Source organism: Cololabis saira, chromosome 6, assembly GCF_033807715.1.
Source record: "Cololabis saira isolate AMF1-May2022 chromosome 6, fColSai1.1, whole genome shotgun sequence".
NCBI lineage: Eukaryota > Metazoa > Chordata > Actinopteri > Beloniformes > Belonidae > Cololabis > Cololabis saira.
Genome location: NC_084592.1, coordinates 46,869,738 through 46,888,282, shown reverse-complemented (window position 1 = coordinate 46,888,282; position 18,545 = coordinate 46,869,738). Strand labels below are relative to the sequence as shown.

At 44.3% G+C, this 18,545-nt stretch overlaps 2 protein-coding genes across 2 annotated transcripts; one reads left to right on the top strand and one right to left on the bottom strand.

Moving 5' to 3' along the window:
• Positions 1-1,292: 1,292 nt before the first annotated feature.
• Positions 1,293-7,422, bottom strand: zic2a (zic family member 2 (odd-paired homolog, Drosophila), a). Its single transcript, XM_061724212.1, has 3 exons — positions 5,888-7,422; positions 4,004-4,167; positions 1,293-2,312 (listed from the first exon to the last, which is right to left on the bottom strand). Exons 1-3 carry the CDS (start codon positions 6,885-6,887, stop codon positions 2,121-2,123), a joined length of 1,356 nt encoding a protein of 451 aa, XP_061580196.1. The 5' UTR covers positions 6,888-7,422; the 3' UTR covers positions 1,293-2,120.
• Positions 7,423-11,931: 4,509 nt separating this feature from the next.
• On the top strand, positions 11,932-18,229 carry zic5 (zic family member 5 (odd-paired homolog, Drosophila)). Its single transcript, XM_061724661.1, has 2 exons — positions 11,932-13,349; positions 17,733-18,229. Exons 1-2 carry the CDS (start codon positions 12,209-12,211, stop codon positions 18,227-18,229), a joined length of 1,638 nt encoding a protein of 545 aa, XP_061580645.1. The 5' UTR covers positions 11,932-12,208.
• Positions 18,230-18,545: the final 316 nt, after the last annotated feature.

Sequence of the window (18,545 nt, the reverse complement as noted above, 5' to 3'; positions counted from 1 at the left end):
CAATCTGCCAAGGGACTACAGATGTAAACTAGCCTATGGCTATAATCTGGCATATTTACATGTAAATGTTCATTAATATGCACTGTCCCTTTTAAATAAATAAATTGAAATTGAAATTGAAATTGAAATGTTCACACTTGGCCAATAAAGCGGATTCTGATTCTAATTCTAATTCTAATGACACAAACAATGAAATAAGTACAAATAAACTACTCTGTTGGTGTTTATAACTGTGTCTGGCTGCAGCACAGAAATGCCCCCCAGAGATGAAGCTCCATCCTTATTTCTACCCGCGGCTGCAGCGGCCGGTGCAGCGGGAGAAAAGCTGCAGCCAGGCGGCTCCAGAGCCGGGCAGAGCCGCCCCAACGGCCCGCAGGCGGATAACAAGTTAACAAGTCCCAGTCCGAGTTTTTATCCATGTTTTCTCCCTGTTTTCTCCGCATTTCCTCTCCGCTTTACTCCTGCTCACCCTCCGTGTCTCGGAGCAGGAATGACAGACACCTATTCACACGGACGCCTGTCCAACCAGCAAAGCGCCCGGACGCGCAGAAACTGCTGCTTTTATCCCCCATTTACTACACGTTTAGTCTTCATTCTGGCATATGCTGACAGGTTTTTTAAAGGAGGAATATATATATATTTTTAATATCTCTGGGATAACTGGTGCGCTGACAGCAGCACCTGGTGCGCCTGCAGCGGCTTCACTTCCACGACGTTTCAATTAATAAACGCGCAGGAACATATGATCCGCAGCCAGAACAGGGTGGAAACAAGAGCAGAAACGCAGCAAGACAAGAGCTGAGAGGGTTCAAGTTCAGGGGAGTTTTAGGAGGTTTAGTTCCTGCTATCTTTGCAAAAAGATTTTTTTTCTTTTAAAGCAGATTTGATATTTTAAGTAGAAAAACGTTGCCGTTTTTGTATGAAAACGTGCGTGCGCACATTTGAATTTGCTTGATTTGAGTTTATTAAAATGAAAATATTACTATTTTTTTTTACAAGTTAGATTTAGAGTAATTGTTTGGATTTATTTGGCTTCCCTTTGTAATGATTTAGTGAGCAGATCTGCTTTATTTTAAGCACCAAAGTCAACAAGGCCCCACAGAGGAAAATCAGATTCTCCACCAGAAAGAGAGAAAAACTGCCAGAATTAGAAAGAGTTTTGCTTCAAAGTCTGAGAAAAAGATCAACCTTTCCAGAATCAGCTCCAGAGAAAAGACTAAAAGCCAAGACGAGCAAACAGCAGCCGAAAGGACGACAGAGCAGGGAAACATTCAGCACTTGCAACACCTTTTATTATATATGTATGCAGTAAAATTCTTATCACAATAAGGAAGAAAACACCTCTTAAAACTTTGAACAAAAGCACATAACGAAACGACTGCCCGTGTTCAGCTCATCATTGTACATATTTATAGTAAAGAAACATTCTTTATAAATACTGTTTCATCTGTAGCAAGTAAATACCATAATTTAATTACAAATGGATAAATATGGCAGCTGATATTTACAAAAGGAAGGGTGTAGTTACAGAAAAAATTCAACGGCACAACGTTTATTGTCCTCACAATCTTTCCAGATAGTATTTCACAATTCGAACTTGCAAAGCACAAAACATCACAAGTGAAAGCCCAGCAAACTAAAACATACATTCACAAGCATAATATTGTGGTCTGTTTTGAGTTAAATGTTAACTTTGGCACTCTTTCCAGGTGATAGATGTTTTTAGTATAGTACAATCAACTTGCCTTGGAATCACAATATTCAACATTATAGTAAAATGTCATGGTAATGTGCACTAAAAGTCCAGTTAGAGAAATAGCTACCGTAGAAGGAACATCTATACACCGACAGACTGACGAGCTATCACAACCAAATGGGAAAGTGGGCTTTTAGTAATTATTTACAATATGAAATACAACCTCAAATATTATACATATTTTTCCTCTGTTTTGTTTGTAATTATAACGTCCCTGGCAGAAAATGAGAAGTAACAGAATAAAAAATAAATGTTTTGTGTGCCTCTTGTGTGCAGTTTTGTGCCACCGGTCAGTCCTCTCTCCCGTCAGTGCTGAGAATCAAGTGTGTGCAGCTTTTTTTTTTCGCTTCAAGGGTTCGAGTCCTCACACATACCATTCACTGAAATTGGAGGAGAGGCCGCTGTGGCCGCTGTGCACGGCGGAGGCGGGAGACAGCGTGGTGTTGCTCTGCGTCTCCGCCGTGGGCGACACCAGGCCCGGGGGCGTGGACGACTCGTAGCCGGAGCTGGCGGCCGGCGACGAGTCCGACGCTGGTGGTGGAGAAGATTCATGGACCTGCAGGAGAATTAAAGACAAAAGACTAATAAATATCTGCAGTTTTGGTACGTGCAATGTGGTTCACTTCTGCTTGGTTTTATCACTAATTCTACTGTGGTATTGAGTCTGTATGTGTTGATTTTATGTGTTTTTATACGCTTATGCATGTATTTGATGCCTAAAACAATTAAATATCCGCAGAAATCGCTCCAGGTTAGATGCAATTTTTTTGCCTGTAGGGTGTGTGCAAAGTGTGCAAAGTGCAAAAGTACTTCTGCTTGGTTTTTCACTAATTTTACTGTTGTATTGAGTCTGTTGTATGTGTTTTTATACACTTATGCACGTATTTGACGCCTAAAACAAATAAATATCTGCAGAAATCGCTCCGGGATACATGCAATTTTTTGCCTGTGCAATGTGTTTCACTTCTGCTTGGTTTTATCACTAATTTTACTGTTGAATTGAGTCTCTATGTGTTGATTGTATGTGTTTTTATACATGTATGTATGTTTTTCATGCCTAAAACAAATTAATATCTGGAGAAATCGTTCCGGGATAGATGCAATTTCTTTGCCTGTGCAATGTGGTTTACTGCTGCTTGGTTTCTCACTAATTTTACTGTTGTATTGAGTCTGTATGTGTTGATTGTATGTGTTTTTATACATTTATGCATGTATTTGACACCTAAAACAAATAAATATCTGCACAAATTGCTGCAATTTTTTTTGCCTGCAGGGGTGTGTGCAACATGTTTCACTTCTGCTTGGTTTTATCACTAATTTTACTATTGAGTCTGATATCTGTTGATTGTATGTGTTTTTATACGTTTATGCATGTATTTGACGCCTAAAACGAATAAATATCTGCAGAAATCGCTCCGGGATACATGCAGTTTTTTTGCCTGTGCAATGTGGTTTACTGCTGCTTTGGTTTCTCACTAATTTTACTGTTTTATTGAGTCTATATGTGTTGATTTTATGTGTTTTTATACACTTATGCATGTATTTGACGCCTAAAACAAATAAATATCTGCAGAAATTGCTCCGGGATACATGCAATTTTTGGCCTATAGGGTGTGTGCAACGTGGTTCACTGCTGCTTGGTTTTATCACTAGTTTTACTGTGGTATTGAGTCTAATATCTGCTGATTGTATGTGTTTTTATACTTTTAAGCATATATTTAATGCCTAAAACAAATAAATATCTGCAGAAATCGCTCTGGGATACATGCAGTTTTTTGCCTGCAGGGTATGTGCAATGTGTTTCACTGCTGCTTAGTTTTATCACTAATTTTACTGTTGTATTGAGTCTGATATCTGCTGATTGTATGTGTTTTTATTCGCTTATGCATGTATTTGATGCCTAAAATAAATGTCCCTATAGTGGACATTAAACAGTTATTACAGTCAGAACACACAGTAATATTGAATAACTGCCAGATATTGAAAGTTGAAGTGGAAAAAAAATGGACAGGAGCACTGATTCTTTACACATTTGACAATTCTACAGCCATAAAATCAAACTAAATCCAGGCGGCCTGAATGTAATTACAGTAGTAAGGAGGTTAAAGTATAACTCAACTCAGATTTGACTAAATAGTCCCCAAAGCTGTGATAGTGAGAATGAAACCCAGTCTAAAAAGTGAATCAGTGCAACAATTAAATAAAAAAGGCTTTAATAATAAGTGAACAAGCGTTAAAAGTGTTTACCTTCATGTGTTTCCGCAGCGAGCTGGGGTGTGTGTAGGACTTGTCACACATCTTGCACAGATATGGCTTGTCTGACGTGTGTACGTGCATGTGTTTTTTCCGGTCGCTGCTGTTTGCAAATCTTCTGTCGCAACCTTCAAACTCACACTGGAACGGTTTCTCTCCTGTAAGGAGAAAAAAGAGGAGAAACAGATAAATATAGAGATAGATTTTAATGAGAAGCGCCACAGGCTGCAGGGGTGTGTAGCAGCAGAGGAGTGTGCAGGTCGTGCAGGGAGAGCCTTACACTCAAACACGAAAGTTAAAAGATATGTATATATTTATAAAAGACAAAAACAGAGAAAAAGAGACAGGAAAAAGCTGAATGTTGATTTAAATCTGGTCGTGTTTGGTCTGGATAAAGGAGGGGGGGTGGGGGTGATAAGGCCGAGCTTTCTGCTGAAGCCTCGCCATTTGCTGCGAGACAATAAAAATCTAATTAGCACGTGATCAATTTCATGGCAACGGCACCGCAATGAATTTCCCAAGAAAATAAGTGCAAACGTTTGAGCGGCTGATAATGGCCCTGTCTGGCACCCGCGCTCCCGGGGCGCGCAGGGAAACAAAAGGCATTCCTGGCGGTGATCCTGCACGATCTGCGCGCACATTTACGCACAACAACAACCCCCCAAAAAACCCCAAACCCCCAAACCAAACCCCGGCCCGGGCCGGCAGGCACCAGAAACAAACTAGTTTAATAAAAATATCCACCACCGAGGCCCGACATGCAGATAAAACTCTGCAGAGGAGAGCAGGGAATGACGGGGATATAAATATCAGCCAGATCAGACTTACTTACTACGAGCCGGAGCTGTTTAGTGTTTACTACGATCAGCTTCCCCTTTGACCCATTTCTAACATTTACGCACTACGAGAAACGTGCAAGTGCCCGTTTAAATTGTTTTCCACGCCGTTTGGAGTCTTATTTTTTCCTCACAAAACAAAAATACCCCCTAAAAAGTTACTGAAATGGTTGAATAAAAAGCTCCCCTCATTTCTAAATCCTTTCCCTCCTGCTGGGAGAATACTGATCCAGAATCAGAATCAGAATCAGCTTTATTGGCACAAGTTTGAACATTTGCCCGACAGGGAATTTGACTCCGGTTATTTCGCTCACTGTACCCACATTTAAAAAGTAGCAACAGTAAATAAACATATATACAATTAAAAAAGGCAGAGTTGCAGCAGAATGAGGTAGAAATGATTAGATTATTGTTACAGTTCGGGTTCAAACGGAGATCAGGGCCTGAAACTATCAGTAAATTAACAAATGTGGAAATTATTAACATAAATACATCACCATATCTACCTCATAACTGCTGCACATTTCAGTTTATTAATTGATTCTGCCAATTCTACTTTAATAGCCTGAAATATCCGATGTTTTTTTAGTTTTTCTTTATAAAACAAGAAACATTTACTACAGCAAAACAGCCCAAATTCATCCTATACATTTTAACTTCTGTTTCTTAATTGATTCTGCCAATTCTGCTTTAGAATAGCCTGAAATATCCGATGTTTTTTAGGTTTTCTGAAGAATAAACACTTACAGGAGCGACACAAATGCGCCCAAATTCATCCTATACATTTTAATTCAACAGAATTAGGTTTCTTTTTATAAACAAGAAACATTTACTACAGCAAATCCATCCTATACATTTTAACTGATGCACCTTTCAGTTTCTTAATTGATCCTGCCAATTCTACTTTAGTGTAGCCTGAAATATCCGTTTTTCTGAAGAATAAACACTTACAGGAGCGACATAAATGCGCCCACACCCATCCTACACATTTTAATCCAACATAATTAAATTAAAAGCATGACTGGAACATCTTTTCCGTTACCTGTGTGCGTCCTCTTGTGGATCTTCAGGTTCTCGGAGCGCGCAAACACTTTCCCGCAGCCCGGGAACGGGCAGGGGAACGGCTTCTCGCCCGTGTGGACGCGGATGTGGTTGACCAGCTTGTACTTCGCCTTGAAGGGCTTGCTCTCGCGGGCGCAGTCCTCCCAGAAGCAGACGTGGTTAGTCTGCTCGGGCCCGCCGACGTGCTCCACGGACACGTGCGTCACCAGCTCGTGCATGGTGCTGAAAGTTTTGTTGCAGCACTTCTTCGGGGAGCAGATCTGCTCCGGGTCGACCCACTTGCAGATCAGCTCCTGCTTGATGCACTGCTGCCGCATGTAGCGGAAGAACGCGCCGGGGTGGTGGTGCGCGTGGTGCGCGTGGTGCGCGTGCGCAGCCATGTTCATGCCCATGTTCATATTCATGGATCCGTACTGGTTGTGCAGCTGTGCGCTGTGCGCCACGGCCGCGTACGGGTCCGTGGCGCGCGGGCTGGACACCCCGACCTGGTACTGGTCCGTGCGCCCGAACACGTGCGAGCCCGGGTGCTGCTCGTGGATCCCCGGGAAGAGGATGTGCGCGGCCGCCGCGGCCCCCGCCTGCGTCGGGTCCGAGTGGTGGTGCAGGGAGCCGGCCCCGGGGCCGAACAGGGCGGCGTGCTGGCCGCCGGAGCCCGGGGAGGAGTCCCCGAAGCCGCGGCTGCTGCGGAACAGAAAGTCCCGGGTGGAGTTGAACGGGGAGCCGCTGTAGGCGTGCGCGGCGTGGGCCCCCAGAGCCGCGGCCCCGTAGCCCGGGCCCGCCTGGCTGCTGAAGGCGGAGCTCTGGCCCGGGCTGGAGAGCTCGTGGTTCAGCTTGAACGCGCCCATGTGCGCCGTGGCCGAATCCACGAAGCTGTTCTGGGCCAGACTCAAGTCTCTGTCCTGCATGTCGCTGGCGGAGTGATGCCGGGCGAAGGAGCCCACTCCCAGTCCCGGGAACTGGTGCCCCGCATCCAGTAGCATTATTACCTACAAGTCTAGTCTTATAATAATAAACAGCCTATAATAAACTAAAGAAAAAAGAAAAAAAAAACAGGAAAGGAAAAATCAAAACGCAACGATTCAACTTCCAGCAGTGGAAAACACCATATCATGGGGTTTTGGGAATCAAACCTCTGCTCCAGTCATCATTTCAGCAAAGAAAAAGGAAAAAAATACAGGAAAAATAAAAATAAAAGCTTTTTTTTGCCGGTCGGGTTTTTTTTTTCTCGTGCGTAAAAAAAAAATCCAAGAGTTTTCCGTGTTATCCTCTCTCTCTCTTTCTCTCTTTCTTTCTCCCCTGGACTGTAAACGACAGGACGCCTCTAAAAAAACACACTGGAATAATTACACGATTATCTTACAAGGGTAAAAAAGGCAAGAAGCCGCAGCAAAGCTGGAGAAAACACGCCCGTTCGTTGGTTCGTTGGTTCGTTTTCACTCCGGCCGCGGCTGCTGCGTTTATCTCTCCGCGCTGCTGGCCCGGCTTTGCTTTGCGTTTATCGCGGAGGTTTCCCCTGTTTCTCCGTTCAACTGGCTCTTCCTCCTCTTCCGCCCCCTTTAACTGGAGCGCGTTCATTGGCTGCTCGGCCTCCCATTGGCCCCCGCGCCTCATCAATCCCAGGTGACCCGCCAATGGCAGGTGAGCGCTCGCCGCGGCTTTAATGCTGGAGCGCCATTTTCCGACGCGTAATTACCGCCTACTTTTTTTTAGGAGAGTTTTTTTTTTGGGGGACTGGGGAATGGGAATGGATCACGACCGGGGGGAAAAGAGCAGAGCAGAGCAGAGCAAAGGGAATAGAGCTGCTTTCCTCTCTTTTTCGGTGCTTATTCTGGGGATTTTTGGTTTAAAACAGACACTTTTACGCATGAAAGGCCACACGTGTGCGGGTTTTTACGCAGTAATCATTTCCATATAAGATGAGGCAGCAGTTAGTGTTTGTTATGTTCTACAGTCCCTGCTCCATCTGGAGCTTCCGTGGTTTGACACCAGCTCGGGATCAAACCACCAGCAGAACCACAAGCGGAGGGAGAAACCAGGACCGCTACCGCGGTTCTGGTTTCTCCCTCCGCTTGCGGTTCTGGGTACCTTAATGGTTCTGTTCACGGCTCGCCTCGGTTTCTTTGGCACTTCCCAGCCACTTCTCACCTCCACCGCGCCTTTAAAGTTGCATGTTGCGGTGTAAGTGTGCAGGGAGGCCCGGACTCGAACCTCCGGCTCTGCGCGCTGCGCGTCCGTTTCGGGCTGAAAACAGGCAGTAGAATGTTTTCCTTTAGGATTTACTGGAGCTGCGGCCTGAGGTTTGTGTTTCAGTCCTAGAAATTAGGCTTTTGGTTAGTTTTTTATGTTTTTTTATGTAATTTCTTGCGAAAACACAAGTAGTGACGTCAGAAAACGGCAGTTTCAGGCTGAAAACAGGCAGCAGAATGTTTATAAAGGATTTATACTGGAGGTGCTCGGCCTGAGGTTTGTGTTTCAGTCCTAGAAATTAGGCTACAGGGTTTTTTTGTTTAGATTTTTATGGTTTTTTATGTAATTTCTTGCGAAAACACAAGTAGTGACGTCAGAAAACGGCATTTTTCCAAATTCCCTGCCAACCTGCTGACATGGCGCATCCACTAAACCACTAAACCACTACAACCCCGAGATGAAATGGTTAAAGCATCACAGTGGATCCTTGTATACTTACATTTCCAGCACATTAAAATCCCGACATGCGTCCCCGCGCGTCCTGCGTCCTGCGTCCTTATGCGTCCCCGCCCGACCCAAACCCGCTCCGGGCGGCGCAAGCCGAGGGTGGAAACGGGGGTTGAAAAACTTTCAGAAAAGAGTGTGGGGCGTCCGTGGATCATTCATTCCCGACGCGTCTCATCCCACGCACCGCGGGACGCGCAGGAACTGATCCAAGTTCAAAGTCACGTCTCCGACCTTGCACAACATCCTTTATTTCAGTGCGAAAAAAGCACAGAAACCTTCCCCAAATATGAAGAAAAGAACATTAAAAGGGGGATGGGGTGGAGGGGGAGTGGGGGTGTTGAGGTGCATGGATGCTGCTTTTCTTTTTGCATCTGTGAGGAAACAGAAAAGGAGGTTTTAGCACATCGAAAATCCCCCGAAGAGCGACATTTCAACAGGTTCTGGAGGCGTTAATTCACTCCGTGACACGGACATGCAACAAAAACATCACGTGAAGTGAAAAACCTTCTCCTTCTGCAGCATAGGACTAAAAAAAAATAAGTGTGGTTTGGAACCTGAGCATCGATCAGATCCGATCAGATCCGATCAGGGCGCTGATCACCCGCGGGTGCCGCTCCCGCTTTTATTCTAATGAAAGCCAAAGGCGTATTTGCGCACTCTGCTATCTGACAGTATCAGTATGTTAACAACACTGGCAGGTTTTCCTCGCTGCGACCTTGTGTTTCATGGATGTTTGACCTCTAACCCGTTAAGACCACAAACGCTGCCCTCTTGACTCCCCTTTGGTAAAATAACCCCGTTTATGACAAAAGCGGCTTTGTTTTAAAGACAAGGAGCCGCAGTTTAAGCAGCAAAGCAAAGCAAAAGCAGCACCCTCTCCGCGTCTGAAGCCTCGGCAGCTTTTAGGTGATTTGGGGAAGTTATAAGGCAACAAAAATCAGCCCATTAATTGGTTCCTGTTTTAAGAGAGCGTGTGTTTTTCTGCAGGGTGATGGATGTGGAAGGGTCGGGGGCGGAGATGCGGCGGGACGTTTATCCATGTGAACTATGTTCATAAATCCCGCAGAAACTCGTGTTGACAGCACTGTCTCAGTGTCAGAATGAGCCTTAATGTCGCGGGTTTGATCCCGTGCAGGGTCACTGTAGTGATGGAAGAAACAGCGCTTTAGAAAAAGCCTGAACACTAAAACCCGCTGCTCCTCGAGTTTTATGAGCTTCCACAAATTCTGGCTAGTACTTATTTAATTAATTATTTATTTATTTAGTTAGTTATCTATTCATTTATTTATTAATTTACTTAGTTATTTATTTATTTATTCAACAAAACCCCTGATTTACACCCCCAACGAGTGTTTTTTTGGATACATAACTTTAAAATTATGATTAAAAAAATATGCAGCCTCTCGTAGTTGGACGTTCAGGCTTGGAATTAAATCATTAAAAAAAAAATAATATTAAATGGATCTACATATATTTGTTATATAATCTTATACACTGTATATTAACGCATTCAAATCCAGCTTTTTGGCGTCAGCTGCTTATGAAGCAGTTCATAAACGAGGCCTGTAAACGCACAAACTTCCTTCTCTGACATGATGGGAATCAATTACCCTGATTTATGTTCGTGCGGAGAAAACGCGCTGCAGCTTTGAAGTGTTTTTTAGAGGAGTGTTTTAGAGGAGGCCCGAACACGAGGAGGGAAGTTTTGGTTCAGGATCAGCTGGAGAGGAACGGAGACGGAACCGCGCAGTTTTTACGACGCTCCGCGTTCAGAGCCATGGAGTCACGGAGCAGCAAAATTAAATAAAACACGAAAAAAATTCAATTAAATTAAATAAAGGTTGCTCTTTTTTCTATGTATTCTTTTGAATAACTGGGAAATTATAAAAACTATTTTGAATAAAGATGTATTTCCCCTCCCTCTTCTGTCCTAATGATTATTCCGCTTGTCTCGTCTTTACTGTAAATGTAACGTCATGATAAAAAATTGAATAAAATATACCATAAAATACGAAATAAACTGGCGGTCTGAGGAAAGGCCTAAAATCTTACATATTTTCATTTTATATAAGTGTTTAGGTTTTGGGTCAGGCAGCTAAAGCATAAAGACGCTTTAACCAGAGATACTTACATTTCCAAAGCTGAATGACTTCTAAATCTGATTTTAGTAACACATAAAAAAGGAAATAGGTGAAATGAAATAAATGCATCAATATAAAAAGGAAACTATAATAAAAAAGTGATTATAAATACAAATAAAAACACTGATGGGCATCTCGTTTCACCACCAACCTCACTTTTATTGACTATTCTCCATCTATTCTCTATTTATTGACTATTTCCATCTATTATCCATCTTTTCTGCATGTATAAGGGCAGTTTGAGCAGACATGCATGATGACCCCCCCACCACCACCACCAACACTCCCCCCTGGTTTTCTAGTAAACAGAAAGGCGGAGCCGCAGGGAAGTTTAGCGACTACAACTTTTTGGAGTCAGAGGAGAGAAGTGAGGAAGTGAGGAGAGAAGTGAGGAGAGAAGGAGAGAAGTGAGGAGAGAAGGAGAGAAGTGAGGAGAGAAGTGAGGAAAAGAGGAGAGAAGTGAAGAAGGAAGTGAGGACTGAGGAGAAGAGGAGAGAAGGAGAGAAGTGAGGAGAGAATTCTCTCCTCACTTCTCTCCTTCTCTCCTTACTTCTGTCCTCACTTCTCTCCTCACTTCTGTCCTCACTTCTCTCCTCACTTCTCTCCTAACTCCTCTCCTCACTTCTTCACTTCTCTCCTCACTCCTTCGGAGAAGTGAGGAGAGAAGTGAGGAGTTCTCTCCTCTTCTCCTCACTTCTCCTCACTCATCTCCTTCTCTCCTCACTTCTCTCCTCACTTAAGTGAGGAGAGAAGTGAGGATATAAGTGAGGAGAGAAGGAAAGAAGTAAGGAGAGAAGGAGAGAAGTGAAGAGAAGAGGAGAGGACTGAGGAGAAAAGTGAGGAGAGAAGTGAGGAGAGAAGGAGAGAAATGAGGAGAGAAGTGAGGAGAGAAGTGAGGAGAGAAGGAGAGGAGTGAGGACTGAGGAGAAGAGAGAAGTGGAGAAGTGAGGAGAGGAAAGAAGTGAGGAGAGAAGTGAGGACTGAGGAGAGAAGTGAGGAAGTGAGGAGAGGACAGAGGTAAGGAGAGAAGGAGAGGACTGAGGAGAAGAGTGAGGAGAGAAGTGAGGAGAAGAGGACAGAAGTAAGGAAAGAAGGAAACAAGTGAGGGGGCGGAACCCCGCTGTTCCTGCGCTGAACGGCAGCCAATCCCTTCGTTCTCCAAACTGCCAGTCACAAAAAATCCGTCCAATACCCGCGGTGCCATTTCTAAACTGTATTCCCCACTGCGTCCTCCAACTGTTGTGTGTTCTGCCAAGCGCTCGAGGACAGAAGTGCAAAGGAAAGGAAAGGAAAGGAGCAAAGCAAAGCAGAGTTTACTTTAGAGGCCGGGCCGGGGACAAAAGAACTTACAGACCCTTATATTCATATTTCCCTATAATGTTTTTAGAGAAGTGGTGAAAAAAAAAAAAACCCAAACAAAAAAAGAAAAAGCAATCAGAGTGGATGGACCCGTGTCTTGTTCGCTGATGGAAACCCCTTTAAGCAAGAGGAACCCGGCGATCAGATTAGCGGATTTGGCAGCGACTCAACCCCTTCCTCCTCATCAGAATATGACAGGCTTCCCGGGGCTGGGGGGGCACCAGCAGCACCACCACCACCACCCTCTCTCCCACCATGCCCACCACCACCACCTCCACCCCGGGGAGCTGGCCACCGACCCCGCAGTGGCACTCACTCCGTTCGGACCCGAGCACATGGCGCAGAGCAACGCGGCGCAGCTGAAGCTCAGCCCGTCCCAGCACCAGATCCACATCCAGAGCCACCACCACCCCGAAGCGCAGACCGGGACCGCGCAGAGCTCCGCGGGCTTCCCCCCGCACCCCCACCCGGGCTACCCGAGCAGCAGGGACTTCATCCTCAGGAGAGAACTGTCCGCTGCAGCCTCTGCTATGCAGGCGCTTGGCGAGCAGCACGGGTCCCCCCACCACCACCACGGGCACCACGGCGTCTTCATCTCCCCAACAGGTGCCTACGGACACGCCGAGTCCTCGCTCTTCACGGGACTCGACCACCACGACCTCCCGCTCAGCCACGGCCACCTGCACAACCATGCGCTCAACGGGCAGATGCGGCTGGGCCTCCCCGGGGACGCGTACGCGCGGCCGGGGGACTTCTCCGGCTCCGCCGGGGCCGCCGGGGCCGGGGCGCATTACGCGCCGCCGGGATACGGCTCCATGAGCCTGGCGGGCCCGCACGGAGCCGCCGCCGCCGGCGCCTTCCTGCGATACATGCGGCAGCCCATCAAGCAGGAGCTGATCTGCAAGTGGGTGGACCAGGACCAGGACCAGGACCAGGATCAGAGCCGGGACCGGGGACGCAGCAGGAACCAGAGCCAGAAAAAACCGTGCTGCTCCAAAACTTACAGCACCATGCACGAGCTGGTGAACCACGTCACGGTGGAGCACGTCGGCGGGCCCGAGCAGAGCTCGCACGTCTGCTTCTGGGAGGACTGCCCGCGGGAAGGGAAAGCCTTCAAGGCGAAGTATAAACTGATCAACCACATCCGCGTCCACACCGGGGAGAAGCCGTTCCCCTGCCCGTTCCCGGGCTGCGGGAAAGTGTTTGCGCGCTCGGAGAACCTCAAGATCCACAAGAGAACTCACACAGGTCAGTGTTATCTTTGTTTTAAAGTCCTGCCGGGACATGCACGACCACGAACCCACTTTTTTCCCTGTTTTTTAGATCTTAAACCAGCTGAAGGAACGCGCGTAACGGCGGAAAAAACCAAAGTCGCGAACGACGAGCCTGCACATTTTTCTTAAATATAAACTTTTTTTCTCTTTTTTTTCTTCTCAAACACGCGCCTGCAAAGTAGGCGTGAAGCCATTAAGGCATATGATTTGTAAAACGTGCTTACGTGGATTCTGCTGCTGCAGCGTGAATGTAATTATCCCCCGGACGTGGAGACGTTTACGCAGAAACAGAATCAGAAACAGCAGCGCAGTTTGGAGCAGAGCGGGTTATTAGTACATGATTATTCTCAGAGATTCAGACACTTGGATGAAGTTAAACCTCGAGGAGGAAGAGTATAATAGTAACTGCAGAACTGCGGAGGTTCTGCATGGCTGTTTTTGGAAAAGGTCAAAACCTCCAGAATAAACCCATGTTGCATGTTCATAATGAGCTTAAAAAGTGTTTTTGTTATCCTGCTTGAAGTGAAGCTCATGATTGTGCAATAATATATATATATATATATATATATATATATATATATATATATATATATATATATATATATATATATATATATATATATATATATTCTTACTATACTCTTTGAGCTTTTCTTCTTCTTAAGACTATATTTTAAGCAAAATACCCGAAGTGTAATGCTTGTTAAAGAGTCCAGTGAGTCCCTTGACACCCATAATATATAATATTATATATATATATATATATATATATATATATATATATATATATATATATATATATATATATATATATATATATATATATATACAAATTTTGACCTCCAACAAGACTACACATATGAACAGTTGCTCAAAACCACACGTCACCAGAGAACAAGCAGCACGTTTTTATCCTCACTGGACTCTTTAACAAGCGTTACACTTGGGAATTTTGCATATAATATAGTCTTAAGAAGAAGAAAAGCACCAAAGATTACTAATATCAGCTTGTATAGTGAAAACATATATATATATATATATATATATATATATATATATATATATATATATATATATATATATATATATATATATATATATTGACCTCTAACAACACCACTACACGTCATAAACAGTTGCTCTAAACCACAGGTCACCAGAGCTCTCTGCTCTCTGCAGACTCTACATGTGTGTGTTTGTGTGTGAGAGGCAATAATCAAATTCCACTGCGGTGCAGAAACGTCTTACGGCGGTGGTGGTGGAGGGTCTCCTGAGATCCACACACACACACACACACACACACACACACACACACACACACACACACACACACACACACACACACACACACACACACACACACACACACACACACACACACACACACACACACACACACACACACCTCCAGGCAAACACGTGTTCACACGGGAGTAACAGCTACTACTACGAGTGAATGAGTGAATGAGTGAATGAGTGAATGAGCAGCAGCTGCAGCTCCATGTTGGTTCTGGTGCAGGAAAAACACCCAGAACCAGAACCAGCTCCAGTAGGTGAAGCCGGTGTTTTTCAGTCCATCTTCAAAGTTTGATTGACATGTCCATCATTTCTTGCACGATGTAAAATGGATAATATGGATGTTGAGTATTTGATCCTTCAAAATACACGACCCATGACATGAATTACATTAAACTTTGTGAACATTATACGATAAAGAGAAAAAAATCCAATTCTATGGCTTTATTTGATATTCATTCAGTCATTGGTCTTTGTTTAACCAGGCAGGTTGTTAAGAACATTCTTATTTACAATGACGGCCTGGCAAAAGACAAGGACGTGGTTTAGGGAGTAAAACACAGTAAAGGAAGTGGTTTAGGGAGTAAAACACAGTAAAGGAAGTGGTTTAGGGAGTAAAACACAGTAAAGGAAGTGGTTTAGGGAGTAAAACACAGTAAAGGAAGTGGTTTAGGGAGTAAAACACAGTAAAGGAAGTGGTTTAGGGAGTAAAACACAGTAAAGGAAGTGGTTTAGGGAGTAAAACGCAGTAAAGGAAGTGGTTTAGGGAGTAAAACACAGTAAAGGAAGTGGTTTAGGGAGTAAAACGCAGTAAAGGAAGTGGTTTAGGGAGTAAAACGCAGTAAAGGAAGTGGTTTAGGGAGTAAAACACAGTAAAGGAAGTGGTTTAGGGAGTAAAACACAGTAAAGGAAGTGGTTTAGGGAGTAAAACGCAGTAAAGGAAGTGGTTTAGGGAGTAAAACACAGTAAAGGAAGTGGTTTAGGGAGTAAAACACAGTAAAGGTAAGTGGTTTAGGGAGTAAAACACAGTAAAGGTAAGTGGTTTAGGGAGTAAAACACAGTAAAACGCAGTAAAGGAAGTGGTTTAGGGAGTAAAACACAGTAAAGGAAGTGGTTTAGGGAGTAAAACACAGTAAAGGAAGTGGTTTAGGGAGTAAAACACAGTAAAGGAAGTGGTTTAGGGAGTAAAACACAGTAAAGGAAGTGGTTTAGGGAGTAAAACACAGTAAAGGAAGTGGTTTAGGGAGTAAAACGCAGTAAAGGAAGTGGTTTAGGGAGTAAAACACAGTAAAACACAGTAAAGGAAGTGGTTTAGGGAGTAAAACACAGTAAAGGAAGTGGTTTAGGGAGTAAAACACAGTAAAGGAAGTGGTTTAGGGAGTAAAACACAGTAAAACACAGTAAAGGAAGTGGTTTAGGGACTAAAACACAGTAAAGGAAGTGGTTTAGGAAGTAAAACACAGGAAAATCGTATCTCTGCAAAGGTAGAAAACCATTCGGTAGTATTTTTTTGGCAAAGTAATTGGCAGAAATGTGCAGAACTCCTGCACCAGCTCCAGCAGGTGAAGTCGGTCCGTGTTGTGGTTTCTGTGATGTTTCTGTCCATGACTTCGTCTCCGTTCGTCCTTCATTCATCAGAAGATCCATTAACGACATTAAGACTCCAGTCCTGACCTTATGCGTCACATTAACGCACATTATAGGTCAACAGACTCATTATCCGGCACTTTAAAACCATCATGTTGTACATTTTCATTATATATTTGAGTTGCGTTGAGTTGAATTGAGCTATACTTTAATGTCCACTAGGGACATGTGTTTTAGGCATCAAATACATGCATATGCGTATAAAACAACATACACTCAACAGATATCAGACTCAATACCACAGTAACATTACTAATAAACTAAGCAGCATGAACCACATTACACATTCCCTTATAGGCAGAAACTGCATCTATCCCGGAACCATTTCATTACATTTTTATATTGGTACAGTATGAAAAAAAGCAAGCAGCAGGTAGGCAAGATATAAAAACAAGGACTGACTACAGATCAGTTACAGCAGATCAAGTCTGCTCCTGTTTGCTCTTTGTATTTGCACCAATCACCACTAACGGGTGATATTTTACTGATATTTTACTGTTCACGATAAACCGTCAAAAAAATTCCCACGGTAAGAATTTGTATCTCACGGTAAAAACGATAAATTCCTGTTGGTGATGTTTTTGTGTAAAACTGATTTATGGAAGGAAGGAAGGAAGGAAGGAAGGAAGGAAGGAAGGAAGGAAGGAAGGAAGGAAGGAAGGAAGGAAGGAAGGAAGGAAGGAAGGAAGGAAGGAAGGAAGGAAGGAAGGAAGGAAGGAACGAAGGAAGGAAGGAAGGAACGAACGAAGGAAGGAAGGAACGAAGGAAGGAACGAAGGAAGGAAGGAAGAAAAGAGGAAGGGAAGAAGGGAATAAAGAAGGAAGGAATGGAGAAAAGAAGGAAGGAAGGAAGGAAGGAAGGAAGGAAGGAAGGAAGGAAGGAAGGAACGAAGGAACGAAGGAACGAAGGAAGGAACGAAGGAAGGAAGGGAGAAAAGAGGAAGGGAAGAAGGGAATAAAGAAGGAAGGAATGGAGAAAAGAAGGAAGGAAGGAAGGAAGGAAGGAAGGAAGGAAGGAAGGAAGGAAGGAAGGAAGGAAGGAAGGAAGGAAGGAAGGAAGGAAGGAAGGAAGAAATGAGCCCGAAAGAAAAAAAGAAAGAAAGAAAGAAAGAAAGAAAGAAAGAAAGAAAGAAAGAAAGAAAGAAAGAAAGAAAGAAAGAAAGAAAGAAAGAAAGAAATTAGCCATTTTTTTATCGTCATTTTTATTGTTATCAGGATAAATGCCAGAAATTATTGTGATAAATATTTTAGTCCGTACTAATCTCTAATCACCACAACAGATTCCTTGTGTGCGTTTCACAAAACTTGCCATTAAACTTCTGATTCTTATTTCTGATTCTTTTTCTGATTCTGATTCTTATTGTGATTCTGATTCTGATTCTGATTTTGATTCTGATTCTTATTTCTGATTCCAGGGGAAAAGCCGTTCAAGTGCGAGTTCGACGGCTGCGACCGTAAATTCGCCAACAGCAGCGACCGGAAGAAGCACTCGCACGTGCACACCAGCGACAAGCCGTACTACTGCAAGGTGCGCGGCTGCGACAAGTCGTACACGCACCCGAGCTCGCTGCGGAAACACATGAAGGTGCACTGCAAGTCCCCGCCCCCCCCGGCCTCCTCCGGGCCCTACATCTCCAGCTCCGGCCCTGGCGGCATCAACCTCCCGCTGCAGGACCCGCTGTCCCTGTCCCCGTCCCCGGACCCGGTCCGGACCCGCACCCGGACCCTGTCCCCCCAGCAGGTCACCAACCTCAACGAGTGGTACGTGTGCCAGGGCAGCGGCGGCGGGGGGGCCGGGGGGGCCGGCGGCCTGGGGCCCCCCCACATGCACACGCCCTCCAGCGACGCGCACACGTCGGAGTCGGAGGACGAGGACTCTTTCCGGGGATCGGACCCCCGGACGATGCTCTGATTGAGACCAGAACCAGAACTGAATGGTTTGGGAGGATTTATACTGAAATAGAAATAACTCTGAAATAACTCTGATAAACTCTGAAATAACTCTGAACACCAAAATCAGAAAAGAAAAGAAATCATCTTCACTGGAGTTCAAGTCTGGGGATGAATTACTGTCCTAAAGTGACCCCTGACTTTTAACCTTTACTGTAATTACATTTGTCATTTGAGGTTACAATACAATCCTTATATACCAATGACTAGGGCATTAAAAAAAAAAAACATTTTTTTTTTTTTTTTTTTTACAAGATTAACATGCAGCATTTAATTAA

What these genes read in the sequence shown, in the direction of transcription:
- zic5 (XM_061724661.1), top strand. Translation starts at nt 12,209, where the DNA reads ATGGAAACCCCTTTAAGCAAGAGGAACCCGGCGATCAGATTAGCGGAT. An exon ending in CCACAAGAGAACTCACACAG is followed by an intron (nt 13,350 to 17,732) that starts GTCAGTGTTATC and finishes TTCTGATTCCAG; the next exon opens with GGGAAAAGCCGTTCAAGTGC.
- zic2a (XM_061724212.1), bottom strand. Translation starts at nt 6,887, where the DNA reads ATGCTACTGGATGCGGGGCACCAGTTCCCGGGACTGGGAGTGGGCTCC. An exon ending in CCACAAGAGGACGCACACAG is followed by an intron (nt 4,168 to 5,887) that starts GTAACGGAAAAG and finishes TTCTCCTTACAG; the next exon opens with GAGAGAAACCGTTCCAGTGT. An exon ending in CGCTGCGGAAACACATGAAG is followed by an intron (nt 2,313 to 4,003) that starts GTAAACACTTTT and finishes ATTCTCCTGCAG; the next exon opens with GTCCATGAATCTTCTCCACC.